This window comes from Pseudopipra pipra, chromosome W (genome assembly GCF_036250125.1).
Source record: "Pseudopipra pipra isolate bDixPip1 chromosome W, bDixPip1.hap1, whole genome shotgun sequence".
Lineage (NCBI taxonomy): Eukaryota > Metazoa > Chordata > Aves > Passeriformes > Pipridae > Pseudopipra > Pseudopipra pipra.
The window spans coordinates 29,165,117-29,192,435 of NC_087580.1; the positions used below are offsets into that span (position 1 = coordinate 29,165,117).

At 54.2% G+C, this 27,319-nt stretch overlaps 3 protein-coding genes across 3 annotated transcripts; 1 reads left to right on the forward strand and 2 right to left on the reverse strand.

The window, feature by feature from the left end:
• Positions 1-4,365: 4,365 nt before the first annotated feature.
• On the reverse strand, positions 4,366-5,303 carry LOC135404963 (olfactory receptor 14C36-like). Its single transcript, XM_064639687.1, has one exon. It carries the CDS (start codon positions 5,290-5,292, stop codon positions 4,366-4,368), a length of 927 nt encoding a protein of 308 aa, XP_064495757.1. The 5' UTR covers positions 5,293-5,303.
• Positions 5,304-14,683: 9,380 nt separating this feature from the next.
• On the reverse strand, positions 14,684-15,875 carry LOC135405590 (zinc finger protein 154-like; the record flags this gene model as incomplete). The annotated part of the gene is made up of 1 exon (XM_064640298.1): positions 14,684-15,875. A coding segment is annotated over one exon (756 nt), but the record flags the coding sequence as incomplete, so codon positions are not given.
• A 9,276-nt stretch (positions 15,876-25,151) lies between these two features.
• LOC135405438 (zinc finger protein 239-like) lies at positions 25,152-26,891 on the forward strand. Its single transcript, XM_064640134.1, has one exon. The coding sequence runs from the start codon at positions 25,520-25,522 to the stop codon at positions 26,486-26,488; it is 969 nt and encodes a 322-aa protein (XP_064496204.1). The 5' UTR covers positions 25,152-25,519; the 3' UTR covers positions 26,489-26,891.
• Positions 26,892-27,319: the final 428 nt, after the last annotated feature.

Consider the following 27,319-nt stretch of genomic DNA (forward strand, 5'->3'; position numbering starts at 1 on the left):
ACAAACACTCCTCCAGCTGTGACCCTTGTCTGTTGGGAAACACAAAGGGATTTGGGGGAGTGTTTCCCTGACAACAAGAAGAATTTAGGAGAGAGACCTTTCCACATCCAGCTATTGATGTGTCCACACATCTCTGCCTGGGTGTGGGTGTGAATTGACTGTGGTGGGACTGTTGTTGTTGTGAATCTATAATTCAGTCACTGTTAAAATTGTAGCACATGCTATTGAATCACCTGATAACTGTTCAATTGGTCAGTGATTAAGTGCTAGTAATGTCTTTTCTCCCCTTATCTTTGGATCCAATTCGTTTGTGCCCTGACCCTCTTGCATCCCAAGGCTCTGTGGAAATCATTCCCTTTCATGAAAAAATATATATTTTTCATGACTTTCACTTTAAAGTCATCCTCCTTAGCTAAACTACAAAACAACTCCAATTAGCTCTAGAAGTCTTGAAGACTTGAGGATAATTAAAGGAATGAAAATAATTTGTTTTTCAGTGTTTTAATGAGCCCCACAGTGTGTTTACAGCTGCATCCATGATCCTGAGGTGCTGAGAGAAGATTGAAGAAGCTGCTGAAGAAGTCAGAAGCCAAACTCCAAGTGCCTTGAAGCCTTGCTGGGCCCCACTGAGGGCAGGCACTGCCAAAGCCTCCCCAGGGACTCCTTGGAGCAGCTCCTTGGAGGCCAGGAGTGCAGGCAGACAAAGGCTCTGGGCAGGCCCCTGCAATGCTGAGCAAAGCCTGCCTTGGTTTTGTGGAGCACAAAGGCCAAGGCCTGAGCCCCAGGCCCTGGCCCAGCAGATCCTGTCCCTCCCGGCTGGCTCAGGGCTGTTTGGGGGGCACTGGGATGGGAGGGGGAGGAACAACAAAGGCCCAAAACTGGGCAACCCCTGCCAGGCTCCTGAGGGAGGGGCGAGGCAGAAACCAAGGGCAGAACCTGCCAGGCAAGTTGCTTGTGGTGGCCTGAGTGGCAGAGGCAGCTGGCAGAGGCAAGGGGACAAAGGCCTGGGTGCCTTTGGGCCTTGCAGCCCTGCCAGAGCCCTTGGCCATCTCTCCTGCAGGCTGTCCTGCCCTGGCCCTGCTGCTGCTCTGGCCTTGCAGGCTGCACACACCCCTCCTGCTTTCCCACCCCCCTCCCAGCAGCATTTCTAGACCCTCCCTGATGTCTCTGCACCAGCTCTGGTTGTTGCCATGTGCACTTGGCCTTCTGAACTTGGATCCTGAGCCCCTGTGCCACAGGACATCCCTCCCAGAGCCCTGGCCCTTCTCCTGGGGGTCACTGCAGAGCTGAGCAGATCCAGGTCACCTCCCATTCCTCTGCCAACCCCCTGGGCCTGCTCTGGGCTCTCCAGGTCCTTGCCCTGCTCCCAAGGGCTGTGGGGGTGCTTAATGTTCAGGGCTTGGGGTTTGGAGCTCAGGGTGGGGATTAGGCAGAGCTTTGGGAGGTTTGTGGCACTGTCTGGTTCATGATCAGGGGAAGAGCTTTTTGGTCTGGGTTAGGATAAAAGCTTGTTTTTTCACACTGATAATACAGGTTCGGGATTGGGGGGGGGGCATTAGAGGACAAATAAGAGTCTGGAGTTCTGGTTTTGGGCTTTTTCTGGCTTGGAAGTAGAGCAGTGGATTCCTTTCCATGGGTGGAGCAGCACTTTTGAGTGGTGTTAGAACTTGAGGTTACAAAGTGCATAAAGGTCAATCAGGAGTGTTTGCAGTCAGTGTTTCAGCACTCTCAGCATTCCCTGAACCTGTTTTTACCTCATCAAAATCTTTCCTCTCTCTTGGCCAAGCCCCTCTTTCCTTCCCCAATTTTCCTTCCCTTTTGTCCCAGTTCCTCCTAACCTCCTCAGAACTTTCATCAGGATGGGCTCAGCTTTGTGATAACACGGTGCAACCTCATGGAGTCAAGGAGCCACTGTGAAACTGCAGAACCTCATGGAATTATGGGGCCATTGTGACCCTGGGGAAACCCATGGAATCAAGAGGCCACTGGGACACTGCAGGGCCCCATGGAGCCAAAGGAACCCAGGGACAGTGGGCAACCTGATGAAATAAAGGGCCACTGTGACACTGCAGAAACACATGGAATCAAAAGGCCATTGTGGCACTGCAGGGCCTCTTGGAAACAAAGAAACCCTGGGCCACAGTGGAATTTTATGGAATCAAGAGGCCATTGTGACACTGGGGAAAACTCATGGAACAAAAGGAATCCAGGGGCACTGTGGGACTTCATGGAATCAAGGGGCAGTTATAACATTGCAGAGCCTTATGGATCCAAAAGAACACAGGGAAACTGTGGAATCTCGTGGAACCAAGGGACTGGTAGGGCCTCATGGAACAAAAGGAACCCTGAGACATTTTGGAAGCTCATGGGACAAAACGTCCATTGTGCCACTGCAGGGCCTCATGAAAATAAAGGCACACAGGGACACTGAAATGTGGTGGAAAAAAGGGGCCGTTTTGACATGTGGGACGTCATGCAAAAAAAGAAACCCTGAGACCTTTTTAGAACCTCATGGAACCAAGGGGCCATTCTGACCCTGAGGAACCTCATGGACTCAAGGGACCACTGTGACACTGCACGGCCTCATGAAACCAAAGGAACCCTGAGACATCTCAGAGCCTCATGGAACCAAGGGGCCACTGTGCCTCCCCAGAACTCCATGGAATCAAGCAGAGCCGCTGCCTCCCCCCCGCCGCCGCACGGACCGGAGTCGCCGGCTCTGCCCCGCTTGGACACCTCTGGAGTCAGCGTGTTCTTGGGCAGCACCACTGATCTCAGAGTAGAGAGTTTCCCACCTTTTGCTTTGCCCCCTCTTTTCCCCAGGCACAGGGCAGCCTCTTCCCATGGCCCCTCTGCTCACACAGGGTGTCCTGCTCTTCTCCTGGCACATCCCATCTCCCCACAGAGCCTTTCCCCAGGGGAACACGTCTGTGCTGGCCTGAGCAGCCCTTCCTGCACCCCCTGCCCGTGCTCCCCACAGCCCCCGAGCTGGGGGGGGCTGTTCTGCAGAGCACGGGGGCTGTGGGGCCTGGGGCCATCGGGGACTCTGTTGGGCTGTGTTGCTCCAGCTGGGAGGCAGAGCCAGCTGATGGTGCTCCCTGCCACTGACCACCTCCCACAGACGCTCCTGTGTGGCCATGGAGGGGGCTCAGAGGGGCCCTGCCTTGTTCCAGAGCTGGGACACGGCTTTGGGGGCTGCTCTTGGTCAACCTGTGGAAGTTCACTGAGGTCAAGAGAAGTCATTTGCAAGAGTTTTCCCTGTACCTGCTGTGTCCCCTGGGCTTGCAGAGCTGTTTGCCCCTTCACAGCAAGATTTAGTACTTGATCTCTGGTAACTCCACCCTGGGCAGGATTCTGCTCCAGGGCTCCATTCACTGCTGACTGGATGGGATGAGCTGTCCCTGCAGATCCTCTGTGCTCTCCTGCAGTTCTTCATTTCCTACAGACAAGTCCTCACCTGCCATCAGAGCCCTCACAAGCTGCAGAGCCCCAGGCAGGTGACTTGGAGATCATTTGTCACCTCCATTGGCCACTGGCCACCAACACACAACATCTGACCCAACTCTCAGTCCCTGCAGTCCCAGTGGGTCCCTGACCTCACTGCACTGTCTCCATGAGAAACAAGCAAAGCAACAAGACTTTTGACAGTCTAATCCTTGGACTTCTTCTCCATACCAGTGTTGGGAAAAGACCTCAGCCCTCAGGAAGTGCCTGGAGGGGAACCCCTTTGCTGCTGGATCTGCTGTTGTGGAGCCCAGCCCTGTCCCAGCAGTGCCCAGGGCCTGTCCCTGCCTGTGCTCACAGGCCTGACCCACAGCAGGACAGTGACTGAGCTGCCAGAGCACTCAGGCCTTGGGCACGGACAGGAAAGGAGAGGGTGGGAGTGCAAAGAGAGCAGCTCTGAACAGACCCAGTTCTGGTGCTCCCTGGCAGTGCTGGGACTCTTTTCCTCTCCACATCTGCAAACATGGAAATGCCCTCCAGCTTCAGGGGAGGTCTTGGAGGAAGGATCAGGGAAAAAGGATTTGTGTCCTTTCTTCCACTCAGAGATTGTGATTCCTCATGTACAAACTAACACAGGGAGGATGTTTGACAAATACCTTGCTGCACAAACTTTTATTTTGTTTAAATGCACACAAAGCATGATTTCTGATTAGTACATTTTGTGGGTAAAAAAAAAAAGAGGTAGAGAGTGAATTATATGGGATGAAGAATAAAATTTCAGTGTTAATGACATAAGGAGAGGGAAAAAACAGGAAAGCCCCCCAACCCCAAACACTACCAAAACTTTTAGAAAGCAGGCTGAGCCCAAAATGTGTTACACAATGTGTGTTCTGCAGAAGAAAAGATGCAGTTTTTTGCTTCTCAAAAACATCCAGTCATCGTTTTCCTTATGGCATCCCTGAGCTCCTGGTTCCTCAGGCTGTAGATGAGGGGGTTCAGTGCTGGAGGCACCACCGAGTACAGAACTGAGAGGGCCAGATCCAGGGATGGGGAGGAGATGGAGGGGGGGTTCAGGTAGGCAAATGTGGCAGTACTGAGGAACAGGGAGACCACGGCCAGGTGAGGGAGGCAGGTGGAAAAGGCTTTGTGCCGTCCCTGCTGAGAGGGGATCCTCAGCACAGCCCTGAAGATCTGCACATAGGAAAAAACAATGAAAATGAAACTACAAAACCCTAAACAGACACCAACCCCAATGAACCCAATTTCCCTGCGGTAGCCTGAGTGTGAGCAGGAGAGCTTGAGGATGTGTGGGATTTCACAGAAGAACTGGCCCAGGGCATTGCCCTGGCACAGGGGCAGGGAAAATGTGTTGGCTGTGTGCAGCAGAGAATAGAGAAATGCTGTGGCCCAGGCAGCTGCTGCCATGTGGGCACAAGCTCTGCTGCCCAGGAGGGTCCCGTAGTGCAGGGGTTTGCAGATGGCAACGTAGCGGTCGTAGCACATGATGGTGAGGAGGAAATACTCTGTTGAAATGAAAAAGGCAAAGAAAAAGAGCTGTGCAGCACATCCTGTGTAGGAGATGGTTGTGGTGTCCCAGAGGGAATTGTGCATGGCTTTGGGGACAGTGGTGCAGATGCAGCCCAGGTCTGTGAGGGAGAGGTTGAGCAGGAAGAAGCCCATGGGGGTGTGCAGGTGGTGGTCACAGGCTACGGCGCTGAGGATGAGGCCGTTGGCCAGGAGGGCAGCCAGGGAGATGGCCAGGAAGAGCCAGAAGTGCAGGAGCTGCAGCTCTCGCCTGTCTGCGAATGCCAGGAGGAGGAACTGGGGCATGGAGCTGCTGTTGGACATTTGCTGCTTCCCAGCACAGGGACACTGTTCAGAAACATGAAAGGACAGGGAGAAGTTAAGACAGGCTCCTCTAAGCAAAGCCACTTTATTTCTCATAGAAATCCCCTGAACTAAAAGGCTTTTCCTTTCCCTTTCTTGTGGTGGCTGAGGGTGCTGAGAGGAACAGGAGCTCTGCCCATGTGCTTCCAAGGGCTCAGTTTTCCCCTGCTCCAGTGGGGACATGGAGCTGCTTTGCCACAGCATCAAACACTCCCAAGGGATGTCAGGCATCATCCACCTTTAAGGGAAAAGTTCAGTCTCCACTCTCAAGACGTGGAAGGGCTTAGCATGTCCCTTAAATAATGTTGTCTGTGTTTATTATTTTTGATGGTTTCATCTGGTACCTGTTCTTGTCAGGAGTACAAATCATCATTTTTATGATGCCAAATGTAACAAGACTTTAAACAGGAGAGGACAAACAGCTCAGCTCTCTGTAGCTTAGTGCAGAGCCAGGAGAGCTGCAGTGTCCCTCCGTCTGTTCCCATCTGCCCTGTGCTTTTCCTCGTCCTACCTGAACATAGCTTCACATGCAAATTAATTTTTAATAAACACAAATACCTACAGTCTGATGAGTGCAGGGCAGCACTGTTTAAAAGGGCAGCTTTGTTAAATGTTCTCTGTTCCAGCCCAGCAATACAGCATTGCCCAGGGGAATCTCTGGCTGTGCAGGCTCTGATGGCAACGTCAGAGCAACTCTGAGGAGGCTGGAAAAGTGACCCAGAGCTACATGTAAGGCAGAGGTGTGGTGATTTCTGATGTTGCCTGGTCTTATCTCCTCTAAGAGAAATAGATTTGGCGTTTCAGTGCCTCCTTCTGAACTGTGAGATTAATTTTTAGGACCAATTTCCCACCCAGAAAACACATATTTGAAGATGGAAAGAACAGGATCCTTCACTTTCAGGTATCCCATGACTGGCTGTGCTTTTTATAAAACTCCTCTGAGAAATGTTCTGTAATGACCTGGAGCTCTGAGCAGCCCTCACAACCTGCAACCTACTCTAAACAGGGGAAGAGCCCTTCCCTGCCCTCCCAGGAGTTGCTCCTTGCCCACAGCCCTTCTGCCCCAGCCCTGGCAGCAGCTCCCCGGGCCAGCTGAGAGCTGCCCCTGGCAGGCAACAGAGTCCCTGCCCAGCACAGCACCCTGGGCTGCAGGACCCTGCTCTGCCCCACAGCCCTGGGCACCCCTGGCTGCACCCCCGGCTTCACAGCTCTTCCAAAGTGCCCCAAAACAGTCCCTGCTCACTCATCCCATCAGCTGGGGCTGGGCCAGCTTTAGGAGATGCCTCCAGGAGCTGCCCCTGCACTGCCCTGGAGCCACAGACTCACCATGTGCAGCCCTGCCAAGATTCCTCCTGCAGGGAGCTCTCAGCCCTCCTGCCAGTGCTGAGCCCCTTGAAGCTCTGTCTGTGCCCTGCTGGTGTCCCTGAGCTGCCCTGGCAGTGCCCTCAGCCCTGCTGGGCTGTGCAGAGGAGCTGCTCACCAGCAGAGCTGTCTCTTTGAAGCTCTTCTTGCTTGCCAGGAGCTCCCTGTGTGCCAGGAGCCTGGCCCAGCTCAGCAGCACAGCAACAGCCCCAGGCATTTCATGACCCTCAGGGGGTTTGATGTTGTTTACATGAGACTCAGTCCCTGAGAGGAAGTTCAAACAACTTTTCAAGAAGTCAAAATGAGACTGAAACACTGAAGTTTCTTGTAGTGCTAATGAGTCTCACTGAGGGACACAACTGAGAATGTCTCCCTGGCTTCCAGTTAGAACAGAAAAGTGCAGACAGTGATGACAAGGATGGACAAGCAAGGGAAAGGTGGCTCTGATGCTGAACAAACCTTGACTTGTTTCCTTAATCCAACAGGCCAAGCCCTGACCCCATGGGGCCTCTGGGAAGGGACATCCTGTCCCTGCCTCATTCCTCAGGGCTCTTCCTGGGGCACTGGGATGTGGGATGTGCAATGCCAAGGGCAGGACCATGGGGTGGCACCTGCCAGGCTGCTGAGCAGGGACAAGGAGGCCATGAGGCCCCAGGGCTGCAAGGGCCACTCCCCTCCTCCTGGCATCAGGGGCACAGACAGCAGCCCTGGCCAAAGGCCTGCAGAAGGTGGCTCTGTCAGGGCCTTCCAGCTTCTCCCCATCCCTGTCTCCTCTCCAGCCCAGGCTGTCCTACGGTGTCCATGCCCTGCCCCTTTCCCTGCAGGCTGTCGTCATCCCCCCGGCTGCCCCACCTGGCTGGCACCTTCCTGCACTGACATCTCTGCGTCCTCCCTGGCTCTTCCTGCACACACAAAGCCTTGGGCTCATCCAGACTCTTTCTGGGTGATGTGTTGCATCACACCATCGCCCTCAGAGTGAAATTTTTTTCTCCTTGTTTCCAGTCTGGACCTCTCCAGCTGAACTTGGCATTGTTTCTTTATTTCTCATGCTGTTTCCTGTTATGACAAAAGGATCCTTCATCTCTGAAACCACCCTTCAAGCCCTCTCTGGCTACCCCTGCACTGTCCTCAGTCTCCACACCATGGAGCCCGAAGCTCCTTAGTCCCTACAGAGTGGTCATGGGATTGAGGCCTCCAAATCTTTTCTTGGGAGATCCCTGGGTACTCTCCAAGGTGTTGCAGATGAACACATGGTGCTCATAGTCTAAGGAAATCACAGGGATACATTTTACCAAGGCCTGTAGTGACAGAACACATGGCAATATCTTTGAACTGAAAGACTGGAGTCTTGTATTTATAATAGGAAGAAATATTTAACAATGAGGGTGGCAAGAACTGAAGCAGGTTTCTAGAAAACTGGATGTCCCATCCTTGGATTTGTCCAAGGTCAGGGACTGTGAGTAACCTGAACTAGTGGAAGATATCACTGTCCATGTCGAGCACCTTGGACAAGATGACCTTATATCTCCCTTCCAACCCAAACCATTCTGGGATTCTTTGAGTCCCAACCTCCTTCTCCAAAGAATTGCCATATCTAGGACGTGAATTGCCATGTTTTTGGAGAAATCCTCATAAGCCCAAAAGGTAAAAAAATAATTGAAAGACACTTCCAAAATATCTCTGTGAAGGCTTTACCAGGTGGGTCAATGGCAGAGCCTCCCAGGATGACTTCACAAATGTGGGTAGGGTTTTTATGCTCAGGGTCTAAGACTGATGATGGGCAACAGCGAAAGCACATTTGGGGACTGAGGAAGACTTGTCATGGGATCTGAAGGAAAGAAACAAAGGAAAGGAGAGGGTGGGATCACGAGGGTTTGTGGAGGAACAACCATGAGAAAACAGAAGGAAAAGGGGATGAAAAACCTGGTCATGGTAAACAGGAGGATGCTCAAGACACATCCCTGGCCATGCCCTGCAAGTGATCCCCACAGCCTGTCCTGTTTGACAGGTTTGACCACAGTCCCACCCACAGCACTTTGCACAGCCCTGGTTAATGAGGTATAAAATTTAGCCTGACTTTGTCCCTAAGTAGAGGATGAGACTTGGACACAACATGTGCAGGGACAGATGGAGGGGTTTGTCCCCCTGGCCCTGCCCAGAAGGGACACCTTTCAGGAAGGGTTGTGGCCTTGGCTGTGCTGAGGGTTGCCCCGGGCAATGCAGCTTGGGATGGCAGTGGCACTGTCAGGGCTCTGCAGAGCTCCTGGCAGTTCATGCATTTGTCCCCAGCAATGCCAGAGAACTGCAGGGGTTGCAGTCAATCACTTGTGCTCTTTGGGACCCCGACTGGCTCTGCTGAATGGGAGGCAGGCCTGGAGTTCCCAGACTGTTCTTGCATCCAGTGTCGGGCCTGCAGTGACATTTGTGCAGCACTAAATTGGTGCAGTGGCAGGATGGCCATGGATCCATTCCTGCAGAAACACAATGGGGCTCCATCCCAGGCAGGGATAGAATGGGCCCACAAATGTTGGAAGGATAAGAAGCAGGGAGTTTTGGCCCTGTGGAATCCCATGGAATCAAAGGAACCCTGGGACATGGCGGAACCTCATGGAATAAAGGGGACATTGTGACCCTGCAGCACCTCATGGAACCAAAGGGAGTCTGGGACGTGGCAGGGCCTGATGGAAACAAAGGAACCTCCTGGGAACAAAGGGACCCCGGGACATTGCCAAAAGTCAGGGAGACAAGGGAGCCCCAGGACACTGTGGAATCTCCTGGAATCCAGGGGCCATTGGAATACACTGGGGCCTCCTGGAACCAAAGGGAACATGGGACACTGCGGAACCTCCTGGAATCAAAAGGACCCCGGGACTTTGTGGAACGTCAGGGAATCAAGGGGCCAGTGTGACATCCCAGAACCTTTGGAACCAAAGGGAACCAATGGGACACTGTGGAATCTCATGGAATCAAGGGTCCATTGTGACACTGTGGAACCTCACAGAATCCAGGGGCCATTCTGATTCTGCAAGGCCTTCTGGAGTCAAAGGGACCATTGTGACACTGTGGAACCTCCTGGAATCAAGGGTCCATTGTGACACTGGGGAAAATGATGGAATCAGTGGGCCATTGTCACACTTCAGGGCCTTATGGAGCCCAAGAATGCTGGGAAAAAGTGCAACCTCATGGAATCAAGGAGCCATTGTCACACTGCAGAGCCTCAAGGAATAAGGGATGCAATCTTTGCCTCAGATTTTGTCAACAAATTACATTTAAGGAATTACAGAAGTGTGATTGAACCACTTTTGTCCCACTGGTTTAATGATTGGCCAAATGGCAATATTTATATAAAATGAATCATTTATTCTTACAAATGAGCAGACAAAAGATCTTAATCAGAATTATTTACTACACTGTATAAAGCTAAAACTGCTAGGTGTACAGTATAAGATAGGATAGTGCACTATATTGAAGAAATTATTGAACAATTATATTAAAACTAGCCAAAGGAAATAATTATTACGTGGAGATCTGATGTAACTCACCCACACCAACGGTCGTGAGATTTCTTTTGCTCAACCTTGAAGAGTGTCCTTGGAGGGCGTCCCCACCCAAGGCAGGAATCTCCACACATCTACCCCAAGAAGGGCTGTGTTAGAAGAACCTGGATGAAAAGGGACTGGACTTTTTTCATACGAAGTGACTGACTGCTCCTCACAAATGGACAGGCCAGTGAACAGCTTCTCTGTCCCATCCAACTTCCAAAAGCAGGATGTGTGTTTGGAGTTGGGTGAACCAGGCTGGTTTGAGCATCATCCAACACCAAAACCATTCCCAGATCTCACAGACAGCTTGCATGAGAGCTGGCACTGTTGGCATTGTCTGATGGGATTTTAGGCCTTATCAGGGTAGGCCCTCCTGCCACCCGGGCAGAGAGGTTGTCTGTGAAAGTCCATCCTGGAGATGCACAGGTAGCCAAGAGTTGGGCTCCTGAGTGACATCAACAATGGACAGGTGGATGGGACTGACCAGATGAAAGTGTCTCAGGTAGAGCACCTGGCACTTGGCCTGGTCGAACCTCCTCCAAGTGGCCTGGGCCCATGGATCCAGCCTGTCCAGATCCCTCTGCAGAGCCTTCCTGCCCTCCAGCACATCAACACTCCCCCCAGCTTGGTGTCCCCTGGGAACTGCCTGAGGCTGCACTCCATCCCCTTGTGCAGATCATTGAGAAAGAGATTGAAGTGCCCTGAGCCCAATGCTGAGCCCTGGGAACACCACTGGATGGAACTCCATTGCCCACCACTCCTTGGGCCTGGCCATCCACACAGATGTTTGCCCAGTGAACAGATGCTGCAGAATGTGTTTGATAAAGTTCCTGTAAGCCCAGAATATTGGTATGAGTGCAGATTTAGCTCTGCACAATAGAGCATTTCATTCATTTTCTCTCTTTTCCTCCCTCTGTGGATTGAGTGATCTTGTGACTTCAGTGTGTGACTCACTGTGTGCAATGGGAAAATATGGACAGGAAAAAAGTAAACAGGAGACAAAAAAGGAAATATTTTCTCATTGCTTCTTTAATACAAGATATTCACTTTGAATACAATTCTGAGATCTGTCTGATTAACCACAAAAGAATTGAAGACTTACAAGTAAATTATTCCCAGGGGCTTGTCTCATTACGATGCCATCACTGAAAAGAGAGTGTGGAGGCATGAGCAGACAAGGAGACTGTCCCTGGGGGCTGGGAAGCAGGAACTCAGAGTCACTGGTTACAGGTGGTAAATGGACTTTGGAGTGTGGCTGTGAAATCTGTCTAATAAACCACAAAAGAATGGGAGACTTAAAAGTAAATTATTCCCAGAGTTTTGTCTCCTTAATATGTTTTGAGTGTCAATGAGCCCTTTGGCACTGAATTCCTGAACTGAGGATCTAAAGACTGAACAAGCATCTAGAGAAGTAAAATTCATAAGGAAACCTCCAAGTTGCTGAGGATGTCAGCAAGCCCCACTGAGTCCATCACTGAAAAGAGAGTGTGGAGGAATGAGCAGACAAGGAGACCATCCCTGGGGGCTGGGGAAGTAGGAACTCAGAGTCACTGGTTACAGGTGGAAAATGGACTGTGGAATGTTTCTGTGAGAGCCCACAAAGGGTGTGCTGGTTTCAGGGGGAGTACAGTTAAATTTCTTCCTCATGGCCAGTGCAGGGCTATATTTTGGCTTTGTGCTGAACACAGGGTTGATAATCACAGAATCACAGAATATGCTGAGTTGGAAGGGACCAACAAAGATTATCCAGTCCAACCCTTAGCCCTGCACAGGACCATCCCCAAGGATCACACCATGAGCCTGAGAGGATCATCCAAACACTTCTTGAGGTCTGTCAGCCTTGGTGCTGTGCCCACTGCCCTGGGGGGCCTGTTCAGTGCCCAACCACCCTCTGGAGGAACAACCTCTTTCTAAGATCCAGCCTAACCCTGCCCTGACACAACTCCAGGCCATTCCCTCAGTCCTGTCCCTGCTCCCCACAGAGCAGAGCTCAGGGCCTGTTCCTCCTCTACCCCTCCCCAGGAAGTTGGACCTGCAGTGAGGTCTCCCCTCAGTCTCCTCCAGCTGAACACACCAAGTGCCCTCAGTGTCCTCACACACCTTCCCCCCAAGGCCCTTCCCCATCTTCCTTGCCCTCCTCTGGACACTCTCCAATGGCTCAATCTCTCCCTTCCATTGTGTCCCCCCAAACTGCCCCAATGGTGCAGGTGAGGCCGCCCCAGGGCAGAGCAGAGCGGGACAATCCCCTCCCTGGCCCGGCCGGCCATGCTGGGCCTGATGCCCCCAGGACAGGCTTGGCCCTCCTGGCTGCCAGGGCACTGCTGACTCAGGGCCAACTGGCCACCCACCAGCACCCCCAGGGCCCTTTCCCGGCACTGCTTTCCAGCCTCTCCTTCCCAGTCTGTCCATCCATGCGGGGTTGCCCCATCCCAGGGCAGAATCCGGCATTTCCCCCTGTTGAAGTTCTCAGGGCTCCTAAAGAGCCGTGAGGTCACGGGATGTCAAAGAGCCACACGGAGCTAAAAGGAACATTGTGACACTGTGGAACCTCATGGAATCAAGGGGTCATTGTGACATGTGGGGCCTCATGGAATCAGAGGAACCCTGTGGAATATCATGGAATCAAGGGGCACCTGTGACACTGCAGGGTCTCATGCTCCAGAAGGAACCCTGGGACACTGTAGGATCTCATGGAACCAAGGTGCCATTGGGACACAGCATGGCTGCAGGGAATCAGGGCTCCATAGTAAAAGTCCAGGGCCTCGTGGAAAAAATGAATCCTGGGACACTGTAGAACCTCATGGAAACAAGAGAACACTGTGACACTGCAGGGTCTCATGGAACCAAAGGAACCTTGGGAGTTTTTGGAACCTCATGGAGTCAAGGGCCAATTGTGACACGGCAGAGCCTCATGGAACTAAAGGAATTGTGGAGAACTGCCAAAGCCTAAAATCTCTTCTGACACAGTTTTAAACTCTTTTACTCTTGTTGGCTGTTAATAAAGACAATCTGACTGCGTCACTAAAAATAGAAGTTTTATTCTTCCATCCTCCTCGTCCACTCTGAAATGGCAGAAAAGGGATGCAATGTTTACAGTAAAGCTTTTTTATCCCACCTAGCACAGGAATTTTTAAGCTACAGGGAAGGAGGCATGCATGGACCTATTTAACATACTGTCACACACTTTTTCTAACTCATCCACACTATTCAAATTTTTCTAACAACACACTGTCATTCTTAATTAGAAATTAAGTCATATTTCATAAGTGAGGTTAACTAGAACAGTCCCTTCTCATTTTTAACTTCTGTAGCAGGTGTTCACCACAGGTGCCTTCCCCTGAAGTTTGCAGCTGCTTCTCTCCCTCTCACAGAGTGCCCAAGGCCGTCTGATGGATTCCATCGCTATCTCTGAGGCCTCTCTCTGGGGAGCTGCCTCTGGCTCTCCAGCCTGAACACCTGTTTGGTCTCCCACACCCCAGTTGTGATTCAGTTTTCTGGAATGATTATAAATGAATTAAAAAGATTTTTTGGGCCATCATCTAGGCAACTGCTGCCATGGATAACGTGGATTGCAGGAAGGCAGAAGAGAAGGACATGAAAGGGCCACCTGTGAGCAAAAGGTATTTTTCATTTTCAGTAGTCTCTGAATTTTTGTTACTAGTTTTCTGTTTCTGTGGAAGAGTTCAGTGTCCTCCCTCCTGGGAGGGATGGGAACAAATGATTAAATGTGGAAAATGTTTCGTTCCAACACTGCAACCTGTAAATTGTCCAGATGGTCTAAAGATGTCCAGATTATTGAAAACCTTCCATATTTTTGTTTTCAGGGAGAGAGAAATATTTGATGAAGAAATCCAGCAAAGACAAAAGTGCAAGGCCAAGCCTCAGCCTGTGGAGAGCTGAGGGGTGGCACCGGCAGCCCCAGAATTACATCGGGAAAATAAGAAACAGGAATTTTGGGGTGAGATCGAGCTTTTTTCAGTGGGGTTGATCCACTTTGAGGTGACAGATTGATCCCTCTTGACTTTTGGGATGCAGAGCTGGGAGAGACTGGAATGTTAATGGTCCATGGCTCCAACACTCTCCAGTTGCAGAAGCAGTGGGGGCTTTGCTGCAAAGAACCGCCTGGGGCAGAGGGGGGAACACCCACCCCTGGAGGGGACAGGCTGGGTTTGGAGCCAGAGAGGGGAAGTGTTATTTTTATGGTTTTATATCACTATAAACAGGAGCCAAAACTGTCCCAAATCTACTTTACACGGAAATAAAATTTTCCTAAACTAAACCCTATAGATAGATAGATAGATAGATAGATAGATAGATAGATAGATAGATAGATAGATAGATAGATAGATAGATAGATAGATAGATAAACTATCCTCAGGGGGGAGTGGCCTCTGCATCTTTCTACTCTGATACTTTCTTTTCCCTTCTACATTTTCTTAGGTGTTATTTTTACGCTTTCATATCACTATATACAGGAACCAAAATGGCTCCAAACCTGCTTTACATGGCAACCCAACTGTTCTAAAATAAACACTACATATATATATCTATAAACACTGATTATTCACTGTCCTTTCACTCTAATCTGCCCAAGGGCTGGATTAACAAGACCCTGGGTCACCCTCACTGTCAGGGGGGTCGGGAGAGGGGCTGGACATGGAGGAAGCTTCTGGCAGCTGCTCACAGAACCCACCCCTGGAGCTCCCCTGCTACCAAAACATGGCCATCCAGACCCAATACAGTGCCCAGCATGGATGACCTGGAACCAGGTCTGTCCTCAACGTGGGTCCCTGTGGATCATCCAATAAAGGTCCTCCAATAGCTGACGGAGTTGGAGCAGCGGCCGAAGCTCTTCCCGCAGTCGGGGCACTGGTAGAGCTTCCCTTACCGGTGGGTCCATTGGTGTCTGGTCAACTTAGAGCTCTCGGTGAAGCTCTTCCCACACTCCCCACACTTGTAGGGCCTCTCCCCTGTGTGGATGCGCCGGTGGGTGACAAGGTGGGAGTTCCGGTTGAAGCCCTTCCCACAGTCGGTGCAGCGGAAGGGCCTCTCATCTGTGTGTGTCTGCTCATGCCTGAGGAGATCTGAGCTGGTCCTGAACCTCTTCCCACATTCCAAGCACTTGTAAGGTCGTTCCCCAGTGTGGATGAGTCGGTGGATGTGGAGGGTGGAGCTGTAACTGAAGCTCTTCCCACATTCCCAACATGTGTAGGGCCGTTCCCCAGTGTGCACACCACGGTGTTGGAGGAGGGTGGATCTCTGGCTGAAGCTCTTCCCACATTCCCTACAGGTGTAGTGCCGTTCTCCGGTGTGTATGTGCTGGTGTTCAATCAGGTGGGAGCTGTCCCTGAAGCTCTTCCCACATTCCATACACGGGTAGGGCCGTTCTCCAGTGTGGATGCCCTGGTGGGTGTGGAGGTTGGAGCTCTGGTTGAAGCTCTTCCCACATTCCCTACATGTGTAGGGCCGTTCCCCAGTGTGGATGCGCTGGTGGGTGTGGAGGTTGGACCTCTGCCTGAAGCTCTTCCCACATTCCCCACACATGTAGGGACGTTCCCCGGTGTGGATGTGCTGGTGGGTGAGGAGGTTGAAGCTCTTCCTGAAGCTCTTCCCACATTCCAAGCACCTGAAGGGCTTCTGCCTGCTGGGAGGCTGCTCAGGGACCACCAGGTCACAGCTCTGGCTCAAGCTCCGGTTGCCTTCCTGGCACTGGCTGGCTCTTTCCTCCTCAGAGCACCCTGGGATGGCTTTGGAGCCCCTCCTGCGGGGGGATCTCCAGCCCTTTTCCTCCCCGCTGCCTTCCTGCGCCGTGGAGCCCTTCAAAACGGCCTCTCCCACCAGGGTCTCACGGGGGGGATTTGTCCTCCGGGCTCTCCGTCCTCAGCTCGGGGCCTGGGGCAGGAAGCAAGAAGGACAGGGAGGGGATTTGCCTCCGGCCCACAGGGAAGGCCAAGGACATCCCCCCAACTCCGGCCCCGGCAGGACGGCGGCGCCAGCGGGGTTGTCCTGCAGCCGGGGCCATGCTCGGCTGACAGAGCCAGCACAACACCCGCCCAAAGGGACACTGACTTCCTCCTCACCTGCCTGGGGGGCCCAAGGCATCTTCCTCTTCCTCGCAGCCTCCTCCTCCATCCGCCCAAGATTTGGGAAGGACAAATCCTGATGGGGGGAAAACAAGGGCTGAGCACGTTGGCTTGGGGGTTCCTCCTGCCCAAGTCCATCTCTAGAACTCACTGGGCATCCTGTGTCCATAAAAACCTCCAAAACACCAAGATTCAGCCCAGAAACACCCAAACCACCAACATTCAGGCAAAAAGCCCCTCAGAAATAGTGAGATGAACCCCTCCCCAAACTGCAAAAAGTTAAGATTCAGCCAAAACATACTCCAAAATATGAAGATTCAGCAAAAAAAAAAAAAAAAAAATGTTTAAGTGGGAGGATTAGGAGAGTGAGGACATTTCATGAGCACTTGATTTGATTGAGTTGCTATATATTAATCAAAAGCTGAATTAATGTAGTCTCACTTAAAACTCAATTTTTTTCTTCCTAGTTTCAGTGTAGAGAATAAATATGAAATTACTGGACTTCAGGCCTTCATCATTACCCCTGTGCTTTGGTGTGCAAATGTTTCCTCCTTCCACGCCTCCTCTGCCATCATTTCTGACAACTGGATTCCTCTGTTGTGCCAATATTCTGGGTGTGCAGTTTCCATATTTGCAAGGATTAAAAGCAACTTTTTGCCTACGAGTGTGAAGTTTAGTGTGAGAGAATCCTGGGCAGTCAGACACTGAAATTGTTGAGCTGCAATGGGCCGTGCAAATGGAATGACAGAATCCATTCTGCTGGCCCAGATACAGAAGCCAATCTGTGGCTGTGGCTCTTTGCCTCACTGGCACCATCCTCTGTGGTTCCTGCTGCCCACCATGGCACTGGCAGCCCCAGGGGCACAGGTACGTCCATCCTGTACATGAAGTCAGAGTCAGACTGTCCACAAGTGTTAGCAGGAGTAAAACACTGCACTGCTGATCTTCTCGAATTTATCTCTATTAATGTCTGGCTTCACTTGGTCAATCTGTGTTCTCTTGCACAACATTACGTGGGTTTAAGATTTTTATTATCACTGCACCAAATTAATCTGGAATGTGTGGTCAGAACAGTAATTACCTGTATTTGTGTATAACTGTGTGCACTTCTATTTTTCATGCTTTCTGGCAAATTCACTGACAACTTCTTTCATGACTGCACGATGGGGTATGAATTTAAGGTTGGGGGGGTTTCCTGAGGGCAGCACTACACCAGACTTTTGTGTGTGTGTGAGACAGGCAGAACCACAAATGCCTGCACAGCCCAGAGCAGTCAGTGTGGGGCTGTGCTTGCTGCTGCAGAGACCCCCAGGGAACAAACCCAGGCAATACTTTGGGTTTATTCCTTGCTCTGTGTCAGTGGAATAGAATGTTCCACAGGAGCTCTGTCCCCCTCTGTGGCACTCGGTGGCTCGAAGCTGAAGAGGGAAGGGGGTCAAGTGCAAGTTCCCTCAGAAGTGTGTGTCCCTAAGGAGGACACTTGCCTTATTACTGCTTATTATTTGTAATATCTTATAGATCTATCATACAACACCTAAGGATGGATTCTATAGAATATGTACCATATATATGATACAGAATATATCTGGTTATTGCTTTATCTGCCTGTCCAGACAGATATTGTGTATGCAGAGAGATTGTATTTGAGGGATATGTTCCTCTCAATACCCTGTGAGCTCCACTCCCAAGGCCAGCAAACTCCTGAAGCTCCCCCTTCTGTGCCCTGAAGGTTTTGGCAGATTTGCAAGAGCAGGGGAATCATTCCCTGCAGCCCCTTTGCACTGCAGGAAATGGGAGCCCTGTGCACATCCTGCTGCCTCCAGATTCCATTCTGGGTGTGGGAACGACCCTGTGGGGAGCAAAGAAATGCCTGGTTCTGCAGGAGCTGCAGATGCTCAAGGGGCAGCAGGACCAAGTCAGGGGCCTGGGGGGGCCTGGGGGGCTTTGGGGTCCGGGAGGGTCCTGGGGGAGCTGGGGAGGGGCTTTGGGGATTGGGAGTACAGACCAGGACAGACGAGGACAGAGCAGGACAGACCAGTACCTCCTCACTGCTCCTCGGATCTCTCCTGGAGCTGGGCCACCTTGTTGTCCTGGGACACCTGAGCCCCCCCAGTGCCCTCCCAGTACAGCCCAGTGCCCCCAGTACAGCCCACTGTGTTCCTGTCCCAGGGTGTGGGCGATCCCTCTTTGGGGGGGTTGGAAGGGATTTGAGGGGGGGTTGGAGGAGATTTGGGGGGATCTAGGAGGGGTTGGATGGGGATTTGGGGGGGTTTAGGGGTCTTTGGGTGTATTTGGGGAAGTTAAAACAGGTTTTGGGGGCATTGGGGCATCAAAGGGATCTGTGGGGGGAGGGGATTAAAAGGAAAATTGAGGTTAAGGGACATTTGGGGGGAGTTAATGAGGCCTGGGCGGGCAGAGGAGGGGCTGCACCACGAGCAGGTGATACATGAGACCCCCCTGGTGTCCCCAAGGCCCTCTTGGTGTCCCCAGTTCCCCCCTTGACACCCCAAGACCCCTCTGGTGTCTCCAATGTTCCCAGGGACTTTCCTTAGCCCCAATTCCCCCCTTGGCACCCCCAATTCCACTGTCCCCAAACCCCTCCCCACTGTCCTCAAACCCATCCCTGATGTCCCCAACCCTCCATCTCACCCCAGGAGCCCCTCCTGGACCCTCTGACCACAAAAACACCCCCCCACACACTCACAGAAAGGCCAAGGGCATCTGGGGACACATTGGGGACAGCTGGGGGGCTTTGGGGGACCCTGGGTGATTACTGGGGGATACTGGGACACACTGAGGGGAACCAGGGGGCACTGGGAGGGACTGAGGGGTTACTGAGGGATGCTGGGAGGGCACTGGGAGGGACTGGGGAGTTACTGGGAAATTACCAGGACACACGAGGAGACACTGGGAGGTTACTGGGCCATACTGGGGGTTACTGGGTGCTCACTGCAGGATCACTGGGCCATCCTGGGGGGCAGTGGGAGGTCACTGGGACACACTGGCTGGTCACTGAAGGGGTCACTGGAAAGTCACTGGGATATACTGGGGTCTAGGGATCCCCTTACCCGGATGTGGTACATTCTCCCCCCCCGGATTTTGGGGGCCATCCCTAGGACCCCTTCTTTTTGGGGCTGGGGGACCCCCTGGACCCACTGCTGGGCTTTAGGGGACCCCCTAAAATGCCCTCAAAACCCCTGAAAGCCCCCCCTCGACACATCAAAACCTTCTCAAGGTCCCCTCAAATCCTTTCAGAGACCTCATCCCTCCCCAGTACCCTCTAAACCCTCTCAGTGACCCGCAAAACCCACCTGGGACCCCCCAGTCCCCTTTAGGGACCCCTCAATCCCCCTCAGAGACCCTCAAAACCGTCTAAGACCCCGTAAACCCCCTAGAGACCCCAAAACTGCCTAAAAGGTCCCGCCAGGACCCCCAAACCTCCTCAGAGACCCCCAAACTCCACCTGGCACCCCCCAAATCTCCTCAGAAACCAAAACCCCCTCAGAGACCCCCAAATCCCTTCAGGGACCTTCAACCACCCCCTGAGTCCCCTCAGGACACCGAACTCCCTCAGGGACCCCTCAAAACCTCCTCGGTTATCCCCGAACCCCCCCGCTAAACCCTCCCGAGGCCCCCCGGGGGGACTCACAGCACTCAGAGCGAACCGCAGGCCCCGCCGCCATCACCGAGTCCCGGCTGCGCGCGCACCGCGTTCAGAGAACGCCGCCGCAGCCAATCAGCGCGCGGCCACGCCCCCGCAGCCCCGCCCCCGCCCCTGCCGCGTTGGCTGCCGGGAATCGGTGATGGCGGCGGGTCGGTCGGTGAGCTCTGAGTGCAGGCGGGGGGTGCGGGAGAGCGGGGTCTGGGGATCCCCTCGGGGGCTGCGGGGAGCGCGGCTGTGGGGGGAAAGGCTGCAGGGCTCGGCAGGGTTTAGCGCGGGGAGTTCGGAGGTTCGGAGGACCCTCTCGGGGGCCGTGGGGCCCGGAGGCCTCCCAAGAACCCGGAAGGGTGATTCGATTGCCGGGAAAGTCCCTCGGAGAAAAAAATTCAAAACCACCCAACCAAAAAAAGAACCCTAAGAAAAGGAAAAGTGAGAAAAAGGTCAAGGAAAAACTGCAGGGGCCAGGATGATTTTATTGCTTTGCTTCAGTTTTTCCTTGGTCTCCTCCTTCTCAGATTCTTTGCTCCCTTCCTTTACAGAAAGCTCTTCTGCTGTTGTGGGGTTTTGTGGTTCCTTAGGGGCTTTTAGGGGTCCCTGAGGAGGTTTTGGGGGGTCTCTGAAGGGGTTTGGTGTCCTGAGGAGACTTAGGAGGGAGGTTGAAGGTCCTGAAGGGGTTTGCGAATCCCTGAGGGAGTTTTGGAGTCTCCGAGGGAATTCGGAGGTCCTGGGGGGCTTTGGGGGTAGGGTCTTTGAAGGAGTTTTGGAGGTTTCTAGGGGGATTTAGGGAGTCCCAGAGGGTTTTGAGGGTCCCTGAGGGGGTTTTTGGGGTCTTTGAAAGGGCCTGGGGGATCCCAGGTGGGTTTTGCAGGTCACTGAGAGGGCTTAGGGTGTCCTGGGGGGGAGATGAGTGCTCTGAGGGGATTTGGGGTGTCTTTGAGGAGGTTTTGATGGGTCCAGAGGTGGATTTCTGAGGGGGTTTCAGGGGTTTTGCCTGGATTTTGGGGGGTCTCCGTGTCAGTCCTGTCTGGCCACGGCCAACTAAAACTCTTATAAGGCCATTTCCCATCTCACCATAGCACCTCTGCCAGCCCAGCGAACCAACCCCAGGGAAAGGGGATCCCAATTCCCCCCTCGAACCCCAGAGACCCCCAAAACTCAGCACACAGAGATCCTAAAGACAGGGGGGCCCGGGTGTCCCCTAAGGCCCAGCAGTGGGGTTCAGGGGATCTCGCAGCCCCCAGGGGAGGGGCCCTGTGGGTGCCCCCAATAGTCCTGGGGGAGCAGAACTGATGAAGGGGATCCCAGTGCCCCCAGTATAGCCCAGTGACCTCCCAGTGACCCTCAGTACGACCCAGTAACCCCCCTCAGTGACCACCCAGTGTGTCCCAGTGACCTCCCACTGCCCCCCAGGATGACCCAGTGATCCTGCAGTGAGCACCCAGTAACCCCCAGTATGTCCCTGTAACCTCCCAGTGTCCCCCGCTGTGTCCTGATAATCCCCCAGTAACTCCCCAGTCCCTCCCAGTGTCCCTCAGTTCCCCCCAGTGTGTCCCAGTATCCCCCAGTAATTACTCAGTTCCCCCCAAAGCCCCCCAACTGTCCCCAACGTGTCCCCAGATGCCCTTGGCCTTTCTGTGAGTGTGGGAGGCAGTGTGTTTTTGTGGTCAAAGGGTCCAGGGGGGCTCCTGGGGTGAGATGGAGGGTTGTGGCCATCAGGGATGGGTTTGGGGACAATGGGGACAGTGGGGAGGGGTTTGTGGACAGTGGAATTAGGGATGTCAAGGGGAGAGTTGGGGCTATGGGGAGGCCCTGGCGACATTGGAGACACCAGGGGGTTTGGGGTGTTAAGGGGGGAACTGGGGACACCAAGAGGGTCTTGGGGACATCAGAGGGGTCTCAGGAATCACCTGCTCGTGGAGCTGCCCCTCCCACCCAAGCCCCTTTAACCCCCCCTAAATGTCCCCAACCTCCATTTTTCCTTAAATCCCCTCCTCCCATAGATCCCTTTGATGCCCCAATGCCCTCCAAACCCATTTTACCTCCCCTAAATGCACCCAAAGATCCTCAAAACAGCCCAAATCCCCATCCAGCCATCCCCCAGATTGCCCCATTTCTCCTTCAGCCCCCCCTCAAATCCTTTCCACCCCCCCCCCAAAAAAAAAAGGGATCACCCGGCACCCTGGGACAGGAACACAGTGGGCTGTACTGGGGGCACTGGGCTGTACTGGGAGGGCACTGGGGGGGGTGCTCAGATGTCTCAGGACAACGTGGCCCAGCTCCAGGAGAGATCCCGGGAGAAGTGAGGAGGTACTGGTCTGTCTTGGTCTGTCCTGGTTTGTACCCCCAATCCCCAAAGCCCCTCCCCAGCTCCCCCAGGACCCTCCCACACCCCAAAGCCCCCCAGGCCCCCCCAGGCCCCTGACTTGGTCCTGCTGCCCCTTGAGCATCTGCAGCTGCTGCAGAACCAGGCATTTCATCAGCAAATGTGCAGGTGACACCAAGCTGAGGGTGTGTTGATGTGCTGGAAGGCAGGAGGGCTCTGCAGAGGGACCTGTCTGAGGAAGAGTGTGTCAGCAGGAGCAGGGAAGTGATTGTTGGGCTGGAGTGAGCGCTGGTGAGGCCACCCCTGGAGTGCTGTGTCCAGCTCTGGGCCCCTGAGTTGAGGAAGGCCCTGGAGGGGCTGGAGCAGGTGCAGAGAAGAGCAGCGAGGCTGGGGAAGGGAGTGGAGCACAAGTGGTGTGAGGAGAGGCTGAGGGAGCTGGGGGTGTTGAGGCTGGAGAAGAGGAGGCTCAGGGGAGACCTCCTGACTGTCTGCAAGTCCCTGCCAGGAGGCTGGAGCCAGGTGGGGGTGGGGCTGTTGTGCCAGGAAGCAGCAGTAGGACAAGAGGGCTGGGTCTTGAGCTGTGCCAAGGGAGGTTTAGGTTGGATATTGGGAAGCAATTTTTTCCCAAGAGAATAATCAGGCCTTGGAATGGGCTGGGCAGGGAGGGGGTGGAGTCAGCGTCCCTGGAGGTGTTGAAGGTGAGAGTGGATGTGGCCTCAGTGCCATGGTCTGGGAAGCATGGCGGGGTTGGATCCAGGGTTGGACTTGATGATCTCGGAGGTCTTTTCCAACCCAGCTGATTCTGTGATTCTGTGATTGCCATTCCTATGGCAGCACATGCTTGAGGCTCTATCCCCAGGGTGATGTCTGTCCATATCTATCTCCAAGGTTAGTGTGTAAATGTGTGGTGTTATTAAAGCAGGCTGAGTTGTGGGCTGGTTGTAGAAGGGGGAGGAAGCTCAGAGGCCAGTGCAAGCAGGCAGCCCTCAGCTTGCACCTGATGTCCCCTCCCTGCAGGTTCCTGTCCTTGAGCCCAGGCCCTGAGGTGAGGCTGAGAAGTGGCGCGGAGGTGAGCCCAGAGCTGTCCCTGAGGTGAGGCTGAGAATAAGTGCAAGGCAGAGGTGCTGCTGAGGAAGGAGAGCCCTGTGGTGGGGAAGAGAGGCAAAGCTGACAGTGCCCATCCCCTTGAAGGTGCTGTGTCCATCCCCTGTGTGCCAGGTGAGCTGGGGCTTTGCTGCAGAGCTGCGGGCGCTGATTTGAGCGTCTCCAAGTGCTGAGATGGTGGGCACCCAGGAACACAAACTGTGCCTGGCCACGGAGCCTGCAAAGAGGAGCAGAGACAGCTGTGGCAGTGTGGGGGGCCAGGTTGTCCCTGTGCCTTCCCCTGCAGGCCCTGTCTGTCCCTGCTGGGCCCCTGTCCATCCCCATCAGGTCCTTGCCCGTCCCCCCCGGGCTGAGCTCCCCCCAAGAAGTGCCGTGGAGCTGAAGCTGCTGCCATCCCCCCCTGCAGCCGCTGCCCCAGCCAAGGGAGCAGCAAAGGCAGGGCCAGGAGCAGAGGCAGCAGCAGGGGAGCCCTGGGGGGGCCGGGAAGGTCTTGTGTGGGTCAGGAAAGAGGCGCTGGGCACGAGGCCGGGGCTGTGCTGAGCAGGCCCAGCCCTCACATCCCCCCAGCCAACGCCGGCTGCCCGGGGGGCTTGGGAGGGACCCCCAGCCCGTGTGCCCCACACTGAGCTGGCAGAGAGAGAGCCAAGGGACAGGGCCACGGGCAGGGCCACGGGTGAGGGACAGGCAGGGCCATTGCAGGGCCACGGTGAGGGCACAGCCTGTGGCAGCAGAGCTGCCCAGGGCTGGGGGCAGCCGGGGGTGTTGGTACCAGGCAGTGCTGGGGCTGAGCAGAGCACGAGGCCTCTTGCAGACCCCTGGATCAGCCTCCCACTTGCCAGCCTTTCCCTGATGGGGTGACAGTGTCCCCTCCCTACAGGACACTCCTACAGAACTCTTCAGGGTGGGCTTTTGTGTATAGTCCTGGTTTCTGATTCCTGCTGGGGACCTGAGGGAGCCTCTGCAATCCCATCCATGGGGCACAATCTTCTCTCCAGAGCTTGACTCACTGCAGACTTTGCAGGGAAATCTGTGCTGGTAGCCTGAGTATGTCCTGACCCCCCGTGCTCCCCCCAGGATATCTGGTACAAGTTTCCCATTCCCGGGCACCCATGGGATGGGGGGCAGTTGTTCTCCTGCTGTTCCTGTTCTTGCTCCACCCCTGGGGGCTCTTGGGGGTGGGCAGGAGGTGTTTTTTGGGGGTGCTGGGCTGGGTTGGTGGCAGAGCCCCGGCGGTGGGTGGGGGGATGTGGGTCCCCCCCTGCGATGGGGGTTGGTGTTGCTGGGTCAGGCCCCGCCGGCTCCATTGTCAGCCCGGTGCCGGCGGGGGGGACACAGCGGGTTTGGGGCCCCCCGGGAGTGCCGGGGGTGGGTGTGGAGCCCGGGAGCTGCCGAGTGTGGAGCTGGGGGACCCCTGGCAGCCTGGAGGGGGGAACACAGAGAGAGAGGAGCCCTGGGACCCCCAGGAGCCTGAAACGAGGGGCGCAGAGAAGGAGAAGCCTGGACATTGGGGACCCCTGGGATCCCTGGGACAACAGAGTGGAGAACCTGGAGAGGGGGAATGTCTGTGAATGCAGCATCCTGAAGGCGAGAGTCACAGGAGAAGGAACCCTTTGTACCTCCAACACTCCCAGCATCCCTAAGTGGGACCCCCAGCGTCCCAGACAGGGGAGACCCTCCAAACCTTAGAAGGGAGAGACCAGGGAAGGGGAACTTCTGGGAGAATTTTTTGGGGTAATCTTCATATTTTGGAGTATTTTTAGCTGAATTTCAGCTTTTTGCAGTTTGAGGGACTAAGGGTCTTCTTCCTATTTCTGAAGGTTTTTTGCCTGAATGTCAGTGGTTTGGGTTTTTCTGAGCTGAATCTTGGTGTTTTGGAGGTTTTTATGGACACAGGATGCCCGGTGAGTTCTAGAGATGGACTTGGGCAGGAGGAACCCCCAAGCCAACGCGCTCAGCCCTTGTTTTCCCCCCATCAGGATTTGTCCTTCCCAAAGCTTGGGTGGATGGAGGAGGAGGCTGCGAGGAAGAGGAAGATGCCTTGGGCCCCCCAGGCAGGTGAGGAGGAAGTCAGTGTCCCTTTGGGCGGGTGTTGTGCTGGCTCTGTCAGCCGAGCATGGCCCCGGCTGCAGGACAACCCCGCTGGCGCCGCCGTCCTGCCGGGGCCGGAGTTGGGGGGATGTCCTTGGCCTTCCCTGTGGGCCGGAGGCAAATCCCCTGCCTGTCCTTCTTGCTTCCTGCCCCAGGCCCCGAGCTGAGGACGGAGAGCCCGGAGGACAAATCCCCCCGTGAGACCCTGGTGGGAGAGGCCGTTTTGAAGGGCTCCCCGGTGCAGGAAGGCAGCGGGGAGGAAAAGGGCCGGAGATCCCCCCGCAGGAGGGGCTCCAAAGCCATCCCAGGGTGCTCTGAGGAGGAAAGAGCCAGCCTGTGCTGGGAAGGCAGCTGGAGTTTGAGGGGGAGCTCTGAGCTGGTGGTCCCTGATCAGCCTCCCAGCAGGGAGAAGCCCTTCAGGTGCTTGGAATGTGGGAAGAGCTTCACCCACAGCTCTAGCCTCATCCGCCACCAGCACATCCACTTTGGGGAATGGCCCTACTCATGTGGGGAATGTGGGAAAAGCTTCAGGGACAGCTTCAACCTGATCCAGCACCAGCACATCCGCACTGGGGAACGACCGTACACATGTGGAGAATGTGGGAAGAGCTTCAGCCGGAGCTCCACTCTCTGCACCCACAAGCGCATCCACACTGGGAAACAGCCCTATGCATGTGGGGAATGTGGGAAGGGCTTCTGGCACAGCTCCAGCCTCCACATCCACCAGCTCATCCACACCGGAGAACGACCCTACAAGTGCTCGGAATGTGGGAAGGGGTTTCAGACCAGCTTCCGTCTCCTCGTGCACCAGCGGACGCACACGGATGAGAGGCCCTTCCGCTGCACTGACTGCGGGAAGGGCTTCAAGCAGAACTGCCACCTCGTCACCCACTGGCGCATCCACACTGGGGAGAAACCCTACAAGTGTGGGGAGTGTGGGAAGAGCTTTACCCAGAGCTCTACCTTGACCCAACACCAGCGGACCCACCAGTAAGGGAAGCCCTACCACTGCCCCGACTGCGGGAAGAGCTTCGGCCGCTGCTTCCACCCCGAATGAAGCCCCTGATGGTGAGGCAACACCTGGCGTCCAGTGACTGTCAGTCCATCCCTTCTGACCAGAAAGGGCCAGTCCCCTTTCACAGGGGCAGCTTCTTCCAACAGAACCCTTCTTGGAGGGGTGTGTGGAGATTCCTGCCTTGGCTGGGAACACCCAAAGTCACTCCTGGAGGTTGAGAGCAGAGATCTCCCCACGAGTGTTGGTCTGGGGGAGTTCCATCCATCTCTAATTAAGAATTATTGCTTTTGTGCCAGCTTGAGTAGAATTGCTTCAACAATTGCTTTAGTGTAGTGCACTGTCCTATCTTATCCTGTACTCCTGGTAGTTTTAGTGTGTATATTATGCACTAATTGTGATGAAGATATTTTGTCTGATCATTTGTATCTCTAAATAAATTCACTTCTAGCAATAGATCTGATTTGCCATCATTAAAACCTGGGGGACCAAAGTGATTCAGTCACACCTCTGTAATTCCTCTAAACTGAAACTGTTGGCATGATCCAAGGCTGGATTGGATCCAGCAGCCCCCAGCACACCACAGGAAGTTGAAAGCTCAAGGCCTGGCCCCCCCATTTCCTAGCTCCCTTGTGCCCAAAGACCCCCATGGGACTGTGGGACCTGCCAGACTATCCCTCCTTTTCCACCCTTTTCCCTGTTCCTCCCACTTTCCCATTGTCCCCTCAATCTCCAATTTTCCCCCAAAACAGTTTTGGGGTCCCAACCAATACTTTTTGCCCCCTCTCCTGTGGGCACTGAAGGAGAAAATGA

Bases quoted from the DNA above. Each gene is read 5' to 3' on its own strand.
- LOC135404963 (XM_064639687.1), bottom strand. From the start codon at position 5,292: ATGTCCAACAGCAGCTCCATGCCCCAGTTCCTCCTCCTGGCATTCGCA.
- LOC135405438 (XM_064640134.1), top strand. From the start codon at position 25,520: ATGGCCCCGGCTGCAGGACAACCCCGCTGGCGCCGCCGTCCTGCCGGG.